Source organism: Eptatretus burgeri, chromosome 2, assembly GCF_056783735.1.
Source record: "Eptatretus burgeri isolate ZD-2024b chromosome 2, Ebu_testis_v1, whole genome shotgun sequence".
NCBI classification, from domain to species: Eukaryota; Metazoa; Chordata; class Myxini; order Myxiniformes; family Myxinidae; genus Eptatretus; species Eptatretus burgeri.
Window position 1 is genome coordinate 36,307,787 of NC_140962.1, and position 16,473 is coordinate 36,324,259.

The 16,473-nt window shown below is 47.0% G+C and overlaps 1 protein-coding gene across 1 annotated transcript; it reads left to right on the top strand.

Annotated features, from left to right (window-relative positions):
• The first annotated feature begins 1,166 nt into the window (after positions 1–1,166).
• On the top strand, positions 1,167–10,272 carry LOC147031808 (uncharacterized). Its single transcript, XM_085850034.1, is given in 5 exon segments — positions 1,167–1,848; positions 1,850–2,754; positions 2,985–4,361; positions 4,501–5,967; positions 10,188–10,272. Coding segments are annotated over 5 exon segments (4,407 nt in total). The 5' UTR covers positions 1,167–1,275.
• Positions 10,273–16,473: the final 6,201 nt, after the last annotated feature.

The window sequence follows — 16,473 nt, forward strand, 5'->3', positions numbered from 1 at the left end:
TACTGACGTCATTGATGATAAAAATATTTTTGTTTTTGGCAAGATAACCTTCAGCCTATGGCTGAGGTTCGGGCTAGTTTGTTTGTTTGTTTGTGAACTGTATTACGTAAAAACTCCTCAACGGATTTCGACGAAACTTGGTGGGGGGATTAGGTATGGTCCAAGGATCATGCCATTAGATTTTGGACTTGGTCCAAAGTCCAATATGGCCGCTATGGCGGCCATTTTGAAAAAATCTTTGAATTTTTGTTTTTGCATTTCTACATGTTTTAAGTGATTTCCACCCCCCCCAAAAAAAAAAAATTGTTAGAGAAAAAAAAAAAAAAATTTGCAACTTTTTTTTCAACAAAATTTCGATTTTTTTTTTTTTGCATTTCTCCATGTTATAAGTGATTTCCAACAAAAAACATGCCAAAATTATAATTGCGGCTGATTTTGGAACTTCAGGTGGATATACCCTAGTAAAATCAATTTCTGTCTCAAGGAATCTCGTTATGACGAATGAATTGAGCATGTAAAAGTTAAAAGTAAAAGGGAAAGTTGCAAACTATAACTCTGTGAGCACTGTTGACGTCAAATTGAATGAATAGGATATCAGGTTCACTTGAGTGACCAAGCAGTATTGGCGGCGGAGGTTTTGCACTCTGCCGAGTGCTCCCCCTCTAGTTTCAATATGTGATAACCGTTCCAGAAGAGCAGCTTAGTGTATGTATTTTTCATTTTTACCATTCTGAGATATTGACGTTTTGGGGGAAAATCACACAATGGACTATTGACATCCCATGAAGGTAATATCATTCAATAACAGCTCAGGATATCCAGATTTGTTATCTGCACACTTACAACAAGCATACTTCCCATCTTGAAGCACATGCTTTAGTTTGGTATTCAAATTACGGCTGATTTGCATGCTAGATTTGTGAAATTTTGCGGATTTATTATTATCATTATTTACGGAATGTTGTGTGTCCCATATGAGTGCCACAGTCCTAATGGATCAGCTACCCATATGCACCAGGTTTGCAGGGAAGCACAAAGGAGGACCATCCAGCTGGTTTCAACAAAGTTGTAGACTTTTTCCTTCCCCTACCCCCGAAATGCAAATTGCGGCTGAATATATGAAAATTACAATGTAGCTCAAACTTGATATAATCTTTCGCCCGACCAGAAATGTTTCAGGTTGTGCACACTGGAAAGTATGTAAATGTATTTTATAATGTCATAAGTGTATCCGACTTTATTGTTGTATATTGCAGTGACTGGGTCTAATTGGCAATGGAGTCCACTGGTGAAGAAGAACGCGCCAGGTTGCCACGGAAGCGTGCACGCATGGACTGTGCAATCCACTGTTCCGATGAGGAGGCAGACGCAAAATTGTTGTCACCACAAAACATTGAGTCTTGGAGAACTCTGCTGAGAGCTGCTGAGATACGAAAGCATGCCCCTATCCTGAACATGGCCAAATACTTACCTGAGGGAGAAATCCCACCAGTACAGTACCATCGCAAGTGCCGCAGCATTTTCACCATGAAGAAACTTCTGGACTCTATCATTGCCAGAGAAGATCCCAGGGGCAAAACCGCAAAAGACACTCCCAGGAGGTCATCTAGAGAGGCGCCCAGCACGTCAAGGGTATATGATGAACAGTGTATCTTCTGCGAAAAAGCGAGCAAGTATCTGAGAGGTCAAAACACCAGGGAGCCCCTCACGCAATGCGCCGAGTTACGTGCTGATGACAAAATCAGGGCAGCAGCAGTCAGGAAACTAGATAATAGGATGCTTGCTGTTGTGAGCAGAAACCTTGTTGCTGCAGAGGGCCATCACCACAAGTCTTGCTACCTTTCGTCCAACAAAGGATCATTCCACCAGCGGTAACATAGAAGGTGAGGAACAAGGCGAAGACATTCAAGCTCGACAGTATGAGGCAGCAGAGAAGCACTCCTACAGTGACCTCTTCAGGTACATTAGAAATGAACACTTCCCCAACCCCGAAGTGTTACCCTTGAGAGATCTAACTTCCAAACTGGTGACATGCATGAACTCCTGTGGTATCAGTCAGGTCAAAGATTCAACGAAGAAACACCTTCGTCGTAAGCTTGAAGCTGAGTTTGCGGGAGCACTGCACATATTTCCAGACAGCAAAGGAAAAGTTCTTCTTTATCCAGACAGCCTTTCGATGAGTGAGCTTGCCAAAGTGACATATGCCTTGAAGGTGGAGTTACACAATGTGACCTTTGCCAACACTGGAGATGTCATAACCAAAGCAGCATTGAAGATGAGGGACGACATCAATAAGCAGGATGTCACTCAAATATGGCCGTCAGATGTGGAGCACAGTGATGGCAGCATCCCTGAATCTGTGACTAAGCTCCTGAAAACAATGCTGACAGGAGAAAAGGAGTGCACGGATCCATCACAAAGGGTCACATGACTTGTCAGCGACTTTGGCCAGGACTTGGTCTATGCCGTTTCTGGCGGCAACAACATTCCAGCGAAGCACATCCTCCTACCGTTTGCTGTGAAGTCCTTGACGGGGAACGTAGAACTGATTAGTACACTGAACCGGCTGGGCCACAGCACTTTATACTCGAAGGTCGAGGAGATCGACACAGCCCTGTGTCGACAGAAGCTGGCACTGTCGGAAAGTGCTGTAGCTTTGCGGGGAATATCTACCCAAGTGTGTTCACTACCCTGGCTTGGGACAACATCGACCGGCTTGAAGAAACTGTCAGTGGAAAGGGGACATCTCACAGAGTGAACGGAATTGCTGTCCAGGCGAAAGTCATCGGACCTCAGCCACTAAAAGTCACTCCCACCGTTGCCAAAACAAAGAAAAGGAGTATCAGCGCTGCACCACTAATGCTGGCCACATATAATGCTGGGAAGCGAGTGGGACCATCAACCACAACATGTGTGGATGCTGACACTACTGCCGTAGTCCAGGATGCCAGGAGAAAGAACAATGTCTGGCTTCTTGCTCGCAGGTCAGACCCAGGGTCTCAAACAGTCAGCAGCTGGACAGGATTCAACATCCGGGTCCGAGATCAAGTGCCAGTGATTCAGGACAATATCAGCTACCTGCCCACAATCAATGCTCCTGCCACACAGATCTCCACTGTCAATGAAGTGCTGAACCAGCCACTCAGCATCATGCAGTCACTGCAGCTGACCAAGATCATCTGCATATTTGACCAAGCACTCTCTGCCAAAGCTGCTGAAATAGCATGGAAGCAGGAAGACAAGTTCAAGAACATCATCCTCAGAATGGGTGCATTCCACACCATATGCAACCTGCTCTCGACCATTGGAAAGAGGTTCCAAGATGCCGGTTTGAGGGACTTGTGCGTCGAGTCAGGCGTGATTGCCGAGGGTTCCATAGCTGGGGTGATGGAAGGCCGCAAGTACAACCGTGGTGTGAGGCTCCACAAGCTTGTGTACGAAGCATTGATGAGGCTGGCCTGGAAAGGATTCCGCCCATGGCTAGAGGGGAACCACATTGCAGACCTGCGCCACCTGGAAGAAACCCTGACCAGCATCAGCAACTTCTGTGATAACATCTGTCAGATGTCGTTCAAGGAGGTGCTGGAGAATACCTCATGCGTCCGCACCATGGAGCTATTCCAAGTCTACACCAACTACCTCAGGGATGGGAATGGCGATCTCTCAGCATTCTGGATGTCGTATGTCGACATGGTGGAGATCATGCTGGCACTCCTTCGAGCATCCAGAGAAGGGGACTGGATGTTACACCTAGCATCCATCCGAGAGATGATTCCATGGTGCTTTGCCTATGACAAGCTGAATTACACCCAATTCCTACCCTACTACTACTACGCACTGATGTCCCGACTGCCGCTCGACCACCCCAAAGTACATGCGCACTTCATGGAAGGTGGCTTCTCGGTTCAGATCGGCACCACGAACCCATTCAGATGGATTCCCATGGATCAGACGATCGAGGAGACTGTCAATAAAGACACACAGACACCTGGAGGAACGAAAGGATTCAGCCTGAATCCAGGAGCTGTGACCCGATATTATCTGACGTCAGATTACCGCAGTATGTACCTTGGGCACCTGAGGGATATGGTAGGTCGAAGTCACTCCCAGCTGAACCATCTAGATCTGCAGTTACCTAGGATCTGGAGGGATGAGGCTGACATCCAATCCTTGGTGGATCTCATGGAGAACAGCTGGCTGGATCCACTGAGCCCTGATCAAGCACAGTTTGTCAGCTTGTCGACCGCTACTGTTGCTCCTCCTGATGTTGCCAGTGACCTCCTCGTGGCTTGCACAGTAGGAGAGGAGGCATACCAGGATTTCAAGAAGAAACGCCTGGAGACAAATCCACCAACTGCACAGTTCAATGACAAGATGACAAAAAGGAACTTGAACACATTCACCCACATCCGGAAGAAACCAACCAGCAAAGCGCAGGCCAAATAAATTGTTCTCAAGGCTGACAGGAACCTGTTTGGGCATATGATCCTCGTTGCTCAGAGTCGAGATCTGCACGAGAGATGTCTTGGCGCACCCCCTGGGGCCCTTGCCATGGTCAATTGCTAATGGCGATGGATCTCTGCGGAAGACGAACAAAGCAACCCTTGCCAGAGAGCTGGAAAAGAGTGTTTCTCCCACTGAAGTTATTGCAGAGCCATCAGCAACTGTCATTGATGGCATAAGCCTGGTACAGAAGATGAAAGGGAATGACAAGACGTTTTCACAGCTGGCTGAAGCGATACTGACAACGGCTATTCATGAATGAGGCCAGAGTAAACGCATTGATGTTGTCTTCGATGTTTACCGAGAGACGTCCATCAAAGACGCAGAGAGATGCAACAGAGGTGCAAGCACAGCAATCCAGTTCAGGAGCATCGCACCGGGCCACAACATTCAGCAGTGGAGGAAACTGCTCTGCAGCTCTTCCAACAAGGCAAGTCTAATCAAGTTCCTGGTAGAGGAGTGGAAAGAACCAAAAAGCAGGGAGAAACTGAAGGAAAAGTTGCTCTATGTAACCTGCGAGGAGGTCTGCCACAAGCTCACCAAGGACCACTGGGAGGAAGTGGCAGAGCTGAAGTCCACGCAGGAGGAAGCAGACACCCGAATGCTTCTGCATGCTCTGCATGCAGCAGAGGCTGGATACAAGGCTGTGGTGATCACTGCCGAAGATACAGATGTCCTCGTGCTGTGTCTTGCCTTCAATAAGGACATCCCATGCCCCGTGTATCAGAAGTGTGGTACGCAAACCCGCACATGGTTCCTCGACATTGACAAGCTTGCTCGATCAATGGGAGACAGTCTCTGTGATGCCCTGGTTGGACTGCACGTGTTCTCCGGTTGTGATACAGTCAGTGCCTTTGCAGGCCGGGGAAAGATGGGCGCCTTGAAGCAAATGAAGTCGGATAAGACCTACCAAGAGGCCTTCAGTCAGCTCGGTCATTCATGGGAAGTAGCCACCGAGCTCTTTCAGAAGCTGCAAGAGGTCACCTGCCACATGTACGTGCCGTATACCAACACCACGAAAGTCAATGAACTCCGACATCAACTCTTCTGTGCCAGACGGGGAGAGATAGAGTCCAGTCAGCTTCCACCATGTGAAGACTGCCTCTTCATGCACATCCTCCGTGCAAACTACCAGGCTGCTATTTGGAGGCGCTGTCTGCAATGCCAACCCTACGTTCCAAGTCCCAAGGGTTGTGGATGGACCACTGATGATGACGGGAAGCTGGCCATCGAGTGGATGCAGGGTCATCCAGCACCGGATGCAGTGTTGCAACTGCTTTCCTGCAAGTGTGGACGGTCGTGCAAACTCCCAGACTGCACGTGCCTTGCCAATAGCCTGAAGTGCACTGACATGTGCAAGTTGCGAACCTGCAGCAACCAGCCCGCTGATGTCGAGAAAGAGGTTGTAGACCTCGAGGACTCTGATGCTGATAACAGTGATGAAGATGAGACTACTGATCCATGGTGTGAATGTTTTGACACAATCACAAGGACATTCATGGCTACAAATATGCATGAGTAAAACATAGTACATAAACATGCCACAGTAGCATGGTGAAATTTGGGTTATCCGTAAATTTCACATTTTAGACGCTTGTTGGAACTAGGGTAGGGGAAGGGCAATTCCTTTAACTGTGGTAAAAACTTGTAAAATGTTCATAAATGTTTTCCTCATACAACATGTGCATGTTGTAGGCTACTGCGGTTCAGTAGCACTACCCAGGGAACTTGAATGACAATATTATAAATTAAAATGTACTGAAAATCACTAATCAGCAACATTTTGATAGGCCTGATCGTTCGCCCCTTTCTGCCATAAAACAAATTCTGCCTTCAGGAATGACAGAAAGGATTATTCGGATGGTATAAATAAAGCATTTCAGACATGTATTTGTGGTTCGCAGTTCATTCTAGCCCCATGTGGAAACAGCAATTGCATCATTAGTGAATGTTTCTGAGTTTGCCTTTTCGCTTTCATTGTGCGGAGGGTGGGTACATTCCAGAGATGATAACTACCAATAAGCTGCCAGTCTGCAATGGTTATCACATCAAAATATGATATATACACCAATTCAAAAATCATAACTAGGATTGGTTTCCTTAAATGTTACCGACAAGTGGAATTTCTGGCCTGGGCCCATGTACTAAAAGGGTTGTCCTGGGTCATTTGCCAATGCCTTCCCAGCGTTGTTTGTCCATGCTCTATCCTTGTGAAAGCTCAGCATCGAGCAAAGAAGCAGCATGTCCAATTTTTCAAAAATCCTTACAGTAGTACGACTCAGACCTCCCAGACTCAGAGCAAATGATCTAACTGTCATGCCATCAATATTATATATATATATATATATATATATATATATATATATATATATATATATGTATATATATATATATATATATATATATATATATATATATATATACTACCCAGACTCAGAGCAAATTATCCAACAGTTGTGCCATATTATATATATTTGTATTTGGTCATACCATTTTATTATATATATTTATATATATTTCATATTATATATATTTGTATTTGGACCATTTGGTCATACATACTAGACGACCCGTGAACCCGTTGGGTTCGCGTTGTGGCAGTGGTTGATGAAAAAAAAAAAAAATTTTTTTTTGATATTATTTAGTGGTCAAACTTTAACTTGAAGAAAATTTGAGCATTTACCTCGGGAGTCATTGTTTGGCCAACCGGTTTCTCGAGGTACATCAACACATTCTCCATGGTTTGTCCTTGCGCTTTTTGGATCATCATAGCAAAACTTGACTGAATCGGTCATTTCTTTTTTAATAATTTTTTTCGTTGCCCGATTTGAACAAAACTTGATATTGTGCGTCAATGAGAAGAAAAAAATATACCATCAGAGATGGGGAATCCCCCGCCATTGAATGAAAAAGTTCATACATATTCCAGATAATGAGGGAGGTGAATTGGAAACAAGACACCATTTGGTCATCATCTCGAAAAAGTTCCCCAGTGGTGAGGAAGGTAGTAACCAAAAATAATTGAAATCAGATAAGCGGTTTTCCATTTATTACAAAAAACTTTTTTCAAGATGGCCACCCCAGTCGGCCATCTTGGATCTGGCCACACCCAAAATCAATAGGGTCCTTCCTTTTCAGGTGGTACATGTGTGACCCAAATTTCAAATCGATATGGCGAACAGTTTATGAGTTATCGCACTCACAGCTATAAATGTTGACGCTCGGACAGACGGACGGACAGCTGGACAGACAGCTGGACGACCTGGGTGACAACAATATCCCCCTTCCGTCACATGGCGGGGATAAAAACGGAGAAAAGAAAGTCGAAGAAATTATTGTGCGTAATCTTCTAAACACAATTTTATTTATTAATGAACACTGAAGTATTAGATCGAAATGGAGATGTTTATTTTATGCTTAAAAAACAAATCGTTCTTTGTCTGTACTAAATGTTTGAGATTTTTAAAAATAAATCATTTCAAGAAAAAAAAAATACCATCAGAGATGGGGAATTCCCCACCATTGAATGAAAAAGGTCATACATATTCCAGATAATGAGGGAGGTGAATTGGAAACAAGACACCATTTGGTCATCATCTCGAAAAAGTTCCCCAGGGGTGAGGAACGTAGTTACCAAAAATAATTGAAATCAGATAAGCAGTTTTCCATTTATTACAAAAAAACATTTTTTTTCAAGATGGCCACCCCAGTCGGCCATCTTGGATCCGGCCACACCCAAAATCAAAAGGGTTCTTCCTTTTCAGGTGGTACATGTGTGACTCAAATTTGAAATCGATATGGCGAAAAAACATTTTTTTCAAGATGGCCGCCCCAGTCGGCCATCTTGGATCCAGCCACGCCCAAAATCAATAGGGTTCTTCCTTTTCAGGTGGTACATGTGTGACCCAAATTTCAAATCGATATGGCAAACAGTATGAGTTATCGCACTCACAGCTATAAACGTTGACACCCGGACGGACGGACGGACAGCCGGACGACCTGGGTGACAACAATATCCCCCTTCCGCCACGCGGCGGGGGATAAAAAACAAATAGCTCCGGTGAACTATACCACTGAGGTTGTTTGCTTTGATCAAATAATCCCGAAGAGTACTTGACTGAATCGAGAATTTATTTTTTAAACAATTTTGTCGTTGCCCGATTTGAACGAAACTTGATACTGCACACCAGAGGACAATGGTGAGTAAGGTGGCCCTAAAATTTTTGCGCTCGTGTACCGCTTTGGCTGTATTTCGGAAACATACTGTTACAGATTTCAGAATCCGGTCTGATGAATGCATCCACACATCCAGGTCCTCACACAGTTATTTCCTTAAATGCATGTTTAGATTAGCCCCAACCCATGTCTAATGGGATCTTAAATGTGATGCGTTGAGAAGGGTAAAGGATAGATTCCCTCTCTTTTGGGAAGCTTTTTTTCTTTACAACAGACACGTTTCCACACATTTCTTTCACGAGCTCTGAAGCCCGCCCTTAGTTTTCCTCAGCAACGTTTATGCACGTATTTATTTCGCCGACGCCCGCCTTTTTGGAGCGCACGGGATGTCATGGTAACGGTGCGCAAGTGGGGCGGAGTGAGCTTGGGGGGACTGCACCCGCCGAGACGGGCCGCAGCTATAAAAACGAATTGGAGGTCCGTTCTGAGGAAGGAGAAGAAAGCGAGAGGGCAAGCGAGCCAAAAAGAAAGCAAGAGTTGAAGCGCGCGAGGGAAGAAGCGAGCCAGAGAGGAAGCGTGCAAGCCCTCAAGTGAGCAAGTTAGCGTGTGGTGCGCGTGTGGGTGTCTGACCAGCGCCAACAACGAGACAATTCGTCCTTCCCAGTGCTTGAGCAAGTGAGCGTGTGGTGCGCGTGTGGGTGTGAGCAGCGCCGACAACGAGTGAAGCACGGATCGGTCACCAATGTGTGAGGCGCGGGTCAGTCACCGACGGACCGTGTGGGTCACTGGATGTCACCAGTCTCGTGAAGTGTGAGGAGCTGCCCATGTCGCAGCACCAGGGTCTAAACCGCGCGACAGACGATCTCCGTGCCCTCCCAGACATCGACTGGCATTCAAGGCTATTCGCGAGAGGGTGCACGGCAAGGCTGGATGCTGGCGATGGACGTGACACACATGCACACATTTCAGGATGTTTTCACTTCACGGACAAGTACTCTCTGGTGAGCGAGATGACTCTTCCCCTCCCCCCCCCCCAAATTATCTGCTGGGTACCTTTGTCGGTGTTTTGCTACAAGTCAACCCCCCGATAAGCATATGCTCCCTGTCTCTTTCCTGTCATTTTAATTGATTTTGCCTGAGTAATTATTCATTTTGGTTGCTTTGAAATTTATTTATTTATTTACCCCAGAAAATAAAAAGTTATTTTTATTTATCTTATTATTAATAAATCATTTGCCGACTTCCAACCTGTCCGTGTTTGTCCTTTCCTTCCATTTGTCTAGCATTGTCCGAACCTCGATAGATTGGGAGGTAATTACCACATATTTGACCAAAAATAGTTGGCACGCACCAGCGGTTAAAACGCTCGGCCGCTCTAATTAAAATGTAATCGAGATAACATTGGTGCTTTGCCTATGGCACGCTCCCCGCTCAGGTAACCATGTGACCTCTATCGTCCGCGCTTGGATTGTATGCAAAACACGGAACGGAAACTGTTGTACGCCCAGCTGGGCAACACTCACGCTGCCAGATGCGGAGAAGTCGTGGCCAGACATACAGTACATAATCGCTGCCATGGTTGTAAGTCGATGACTTACTGTGTGTATATATATATATATATATATATATATATATATATATATATATATATATATATATATATATATATATATATATATATATATATATATTTATATATATATATATATATATATATATATATATTCTTGCGGATTTGCGCCCGCCGGCGTGCGAGCTGCCACGTAACTCGAATCGCGGCACGTCGCCCACCGGACGGACAATCCCGTCGTGACCCTCTCGGACTAACGCCGGGAACTAGTCACGGGTGGGCCTTTCGGCCTCACCACGATCGTGCCAATCGGCCCCCCGCGTGGGATAGGGTTGTTCGCCAAACTCGACCGACCTAAGTACCCACGCGGAGGGTAGACCGGGCGATCGCACCTCGCCGCAGGTCGACTCCGGACACGGGCCACTTAAGCGACCCGTTCCGTACTATCGGGATAACCGAGCGGTGTTATCGTCGGCCTCGACGGTTCCGATTAATTATCGGGCGTATTAAGCCCACTACCAACCCCTTACGTGAAGCAAGATGGAGACTCAATTAAAGAAAAGACGAAGCGAAACGGGAAAACAGTTCAACATGATGCACATTTATTCCGCGGCACATGGAAAGCACACATATACAATTAAACAGAATGCACATAAAGCAATTGCAACAAAAGAAACACAACAATGCAGATATACAACCGACTACGCGTGCACACGGCAACACTTACACAGTTTTACTTTACAGACGGCGCCAACAACACATTTACTCAAAAGCAAAAGAAAAGGGCTACCCTCAAAGACAAGGGGGCAGACGGGGCCTGTGGGCCAATATTTGCGCAGGACCTGAAAGAGCGGTCAGGTCCACGAGACCGGGTGAATCCTACCCGTGTCTTTGTGATGTGCCCCGACTTCGTGCTCCTTCGCGGGTTTCGTTGGCACTGCTTGGAATGGGGTGGGAACGGGGCCCCCTTTTCGCACTATCTCAGCGCGGGGGAAAAAGGGGGGGGAATTGTTGATGCTCTAGGGAAAGAGTATGGCTGGCTTGCTTGGGTCCCGCGATGAGCAATTCCACCGCGACCTCATCGCCCACCGCCGTCTTCCTTGCCTCGGACCCGAGCTCTTCGGTCTCTTCCACAATTCTCCTCAGCCGACTGCAGCAAACCACCTGTACGCCCTCGCCTCCCGACTCCACTCCGCGCTCCAACCCGACTCTGCCCCAAAACTCTCTTCGCCCTTCCAAGGCCGACTCCCCACTCCTCAAAGGCCGACTCCGCACAAACCGACCCTGCCCAAACCGACTCGACCCAAACCGACTCTGCCACACTCTGCTCTCCAAAACTGACTCTTTTCCGCGCTCCAAGCTCCAGGCTTCCTCTCTCTGCAGCTCCCCGACAGACTCCGAACCCCGACAGACTGCCCAAATTTGCCCCGCTCTCGGCGCTTTATAGGCCGGCAGGAGAACCCATATGCAAATTTCTGGATCAGAACGAGCTCGGGGGTGGAGCCACGCTCGCCCATTGGATGGAGAAAAAGGGGCATGAGTCTCCCCTGATCCTAGAATTTGCATATCTCGATTCGACACCGACGCGCCTGGAGGCGGGGCCAAACCGCCCCGCGCTTGCTGATTGGACGGATCAGAAGTGGGCGTGAAGCATTCCTGATCCGAATTCTCCTCGGAAAGGCCGCATTTTGCACTCGCGGCTCGGCGCGCATCCCGTACGAGCCCAGGACAGCCTGACGCTCGGTGCTCACAAGTGGTGCGGGAATGGCGGTAGAAGGAGGAGAGGTGAAGGTGGTGGAGGGTTTATGGTGGTGGTTTATGGCCATGGTGCCGTTTGGAATGGCGGTGATGCGATGTTTGTGGGAGCGAGTTATGAAGGTAAAGATCGTGGCTGTTGGCGTTGTTGTTGTTGTGAAGCGGCGTTGTGGTTGGTGGTTGTTGTGTGATGGCGGTTGAGACGTGGTTGGTTCAAAATAAAGATAGAACAGAAAAACGGCTATCTCAAAGGGTCACAGCCCGAATGAATCACATTTATTTCCTCTAAACAATGGGTTTGGGCTAACTACACATGTACTTACAGAGATATCTCACCTACGGGACCTGAATGGTGGTTTGCAAATTTCCTCAACCGCAACAAAATATATATATATATATATATATATATATATATATATATATATATATATATATATATATATATATATATATATATATATTGTTACGGAAATGGCCCTGACTGGATGAGTAAATATAGGATTAGCTCAGATCCCCCATTAAATGCCTGTTTTGATAGGTTGTTTGGTAAAAAGGACGTTATATGTGTGTCGGGAGGTGTAAAAGGCTGTTTTGGTGTCAGCGGTGGTGGAACAAGGGTCCCCTTTCCTTCCTCCCCTCTACGGACGATAGGCCCGGCCCAGTCGGCTGGGAGGGTGTGGCCAAGGGGAGGAGGTGGAGCGAAGGGGAGGAAGTGATGCGAAAGGGGGGCTTTTGGTCGGCAGTCGCTGAGAGAGACGGGCTCGTGGAACAAAGAGAGAAACGAGAGAAAAAGGAGTTCTCAGTTTGGAAAACGGAGTCGCTGAGAGGAAGGCGTCCTCGTGTGTCGAAGGACCTCGTGTGTCGAAGCGAGTGAACGAAGGCTTCGTGAAAAGGTTGTGTGTGGAAAACAACAGTCGGGTTCTCGAGGCGTGCTCGGAGTCGCTTCGAAGCGAGCGGACGAAGGAGGCACAGTGTTGGATCTGCCGCGAGAGACGCTGAACCGACCTGCACGTCGAGGATTCTGCCGTGAAAGGGACGGCAGCCGGCTTTGAGGAAGAAGCGGAGGTTGGGCTTCGAGGCGGGAAGGCAGGAGAGGAGACGCCGTTGCTTCTGACGGTCCCTGGTCACACCAACGGCGAGACACGTTTGTCGATCCGCCTGTGGAGCTCGGCACCTCGATTTGGGCCTTGTCTGGTGCACAGGCCAGGCTTGGATTTGTGTGCTGGACCGAGAGAGAGATCGGCTGAGGCCCATCGTTGATCTGGCGGACTTGTGCCGTCGACATTGCGTGGGGCCGGAACGCGCTGAGGAGAGCATGCACATGCGGTGCCTTGAGGGAGCAAGAGTACGACGCCTCCATTTCGCCACGCGGCACGTTCGAGCGGGAGTTCGAATCCGTGGACTACCGCCTGTTGCGAGCGACATTCGTGCTTTTGACACTGTCCTTTCGTCCATGAGACATCACCAAGTACTCTGTCTTGTCTTGCATGCATGCTGTTTGTCTGTCTGTCTTTGTCTGCACGTTGTCTAAGGCATATTTCGGTAGCGACCCCCTTGAAACCTTTAGTCCGTGGTTCCCTAGTTAAGAACGGGTTGAAGATTGTTAATAAAACCATTGTCGTGAATTTTGCTTGTGTTGTGATCCCTGACATTCCCCAATAAATCTGGTGAATTAGTTTGAAGTTGCCGCAATGGATTAATTTGTGTCGCGTCGGGGAACGATCCGTTCGATTGGCATATAACACCAAAAATGGTTACAGACTGGTAGACTCTGCTCGGTCTCTGACAAAACCAGTCTGTAACTGGGGGTTCCATTTCCCCAACTGGCAAGGTACAGGATTACGTTGGTATCGCGATTGAAGACGCGTGACCTGAGGCCTGTGCCGAGCCAGCCGGCGTTATAAACCCCGGAGACGGTGGTGGTGAGGGTGGCACCTCGGACTGGGTGAGAATCCCGCCACCCTGGATCCGCAACAATATATATATATATATATATATATATATATATATATATATATATATATATATATATATATATATATATATATATATATATATATGAAGACCACAAGGGGAAAACCAGAGATGTCACTTTTTATAAATTTCAGGGTTATTGCACCTGCCAATCGTTGGCAACAAAAGGTTTCCTCTCACAATATTACTTTAACAAATAACCAGGGGTGTCACATAATTTATATGGTATAAAGTTTAGCCGTGCAATGAAAAAACAAGTGTTGTCAAAGCTGAACAAGTGGAAACCCAGAGTTGTCAGTACTTTACTCCTGGTTATCTCCCTTTCATTCATGTTAACTATTCCACCATAATATTCAGAGTTGAGAAACTAAAAAATGAAAGGTTGTAAAACTTTCAGAGCAGAAACTCTGAGCACTACAATGGCCTATTTGGTTATATCATGGGCTCCGTAGTTGGTGCATATCATGGTTCAAGCCTGGTCAAACCTTTATTGTGACTTTTATGGGACCCACGCCGTGGCTTAATGGTTAGCGAGTCTGAGTACCCATCTTCATTCGATGTACCCATCGCCCAATCAACCTGCTTAGGTATATGAGGGAGTCACATGAGGTGACCGGCTATCGCGGGGGTGGTTTATCCTTGGTTTCCTCCTGGTTTTCCATCATATTAAGTAGTACGGAGTAAGAAATGGAGAATCCGCCGTCATATAAGCGAAATACCCTTGAGTATGGCGTTGAACACCAATCAAACAAAAAAAACAACAATGACCATTTAATGTTGAAAAAAATAATCTGTGATCACCAAAGTCATGTAATGTATGCTAATAACGAACAAGCATGAATTTGCTACACATCCTGGGTTAAAATTGCATGGCAATTATTAAACAAGGGAATAACCAGTGATGTCAGTATGCAACATTGATTCGTTCTTTGCTCTTAAATTAAATAACACCGAAGCTTGGCAAATGCTACATGCTTAATTTGATCGGCCAATGATCACTCTTCCTTTTACTGGAAAAGAAATCTATATGACAGTTATTAAACAGTCCACCAGTCTTGAAACTTTGTTTTTCAGTTTCTTCAAAATTGACTTATCCTGACATCTCTGATTTTCCCCTTGTGGTATATATATATATATATATATATATATATATATATATATATATATATATATATATATATATATATATATATATATATTGTTGTGGTTACCAGATTCGCAAACCACCATTCAGGTCCCTTAGGTGAGGTATCTCGGTAAGTACATGTGTAGTTAGGCCCAAACCCGTTGTCTAGTGGGAATACATGTCATTTATACGTGCTGCGACTCTTCAGGATAGCCGTTTTTCTTTTACTATCTTTATTTTGGACCAATCGCCATTACTACCACCACCAACAACGTCACAACGCCGCTTCACAACATCAACCACCGACCACAACCACCGCTTCACCACAACCGCCACGACCTTTACCGTCACAACTCGCCACCATCGCATCACCGTCATCTCGCGCCACTCATGGGCACCGATGCTGGACTCGTGTAGGGCGCACGTTGAACAGCGTGTACAAAATCACGGATTTTCTGCTTCAAAAACGGATCCAAAACGACACACGCCCACTTTTTGCCGTCCAATCGGTGAGCGAGGGGCGACTGGCCCGCCCCCAGGGCGATCGATATATGCAAATTTGTGGATCAAAAGCCTTCACGCCCACTTTTTCTCGGGCCAATGGGGAGCGAGGTGAAAGGTCAAAGGGAGGGGGTCAAAGGTGGGGCGCGAAGTTACGGGGGATAAAAGGACGGTGTTCGTCAGTCAAAGGAGTGGTAAAAGTCGGAACGAAGGAGTCGCAAGAAGTGAAAGAGTCAGCAGAACGAGAACGAGGGGTCGGAGAGTCGCAAGAGGGAACGAGAGAAGGAGTAGTAAAGGTCGGAACGAGGCGAAGGAGTCGGAACAGAGAGTCAAGACTTCGCGGGCGGTGGAGCTGCTCGTCGTGTGCGTTAAAAGTCGGAACGGAGGGGACGAGCTGTGGAGAGGCGGCGAGGGCGGACGAGGGGGTGCTCGCGTCGTGCAGGGAGCTGCACCCCTGGGAGGCCGACAGCGCGACCTGGCCGAGGTGGAGACGCTCGTCGCATATAATAAAGATCCTCTATGCCCCGAGCATCAGCAACCCCCCTCCTGTTTCCCCCCGCGCTGAGATAGTGCGACCAAGGGGGCCCCGTTCCCACCCCTGCCAGGCACTGTCCACGAGGCCCGCGGGTTGCGGGGCCATCGCCGCTCCGCGTCTCATCACCAGACGGGTAGGCCCGACCAGGTCTCGGCCCCAGGCCTACCTCATTCTTGAGGGTATTTCTTTTCCTTGGTTTTGGGTATGTGTTGTCGGCGCCGTCTGTGAAGTAGAATTGTATAAGTGTTGCCGTGTGCTCGGTAGTCGGTATTAGCTCTGCACTGTGTTTTCACTTTTATGTTTGCTTTTTGTGTAAATGGAATTGTGTTTTCT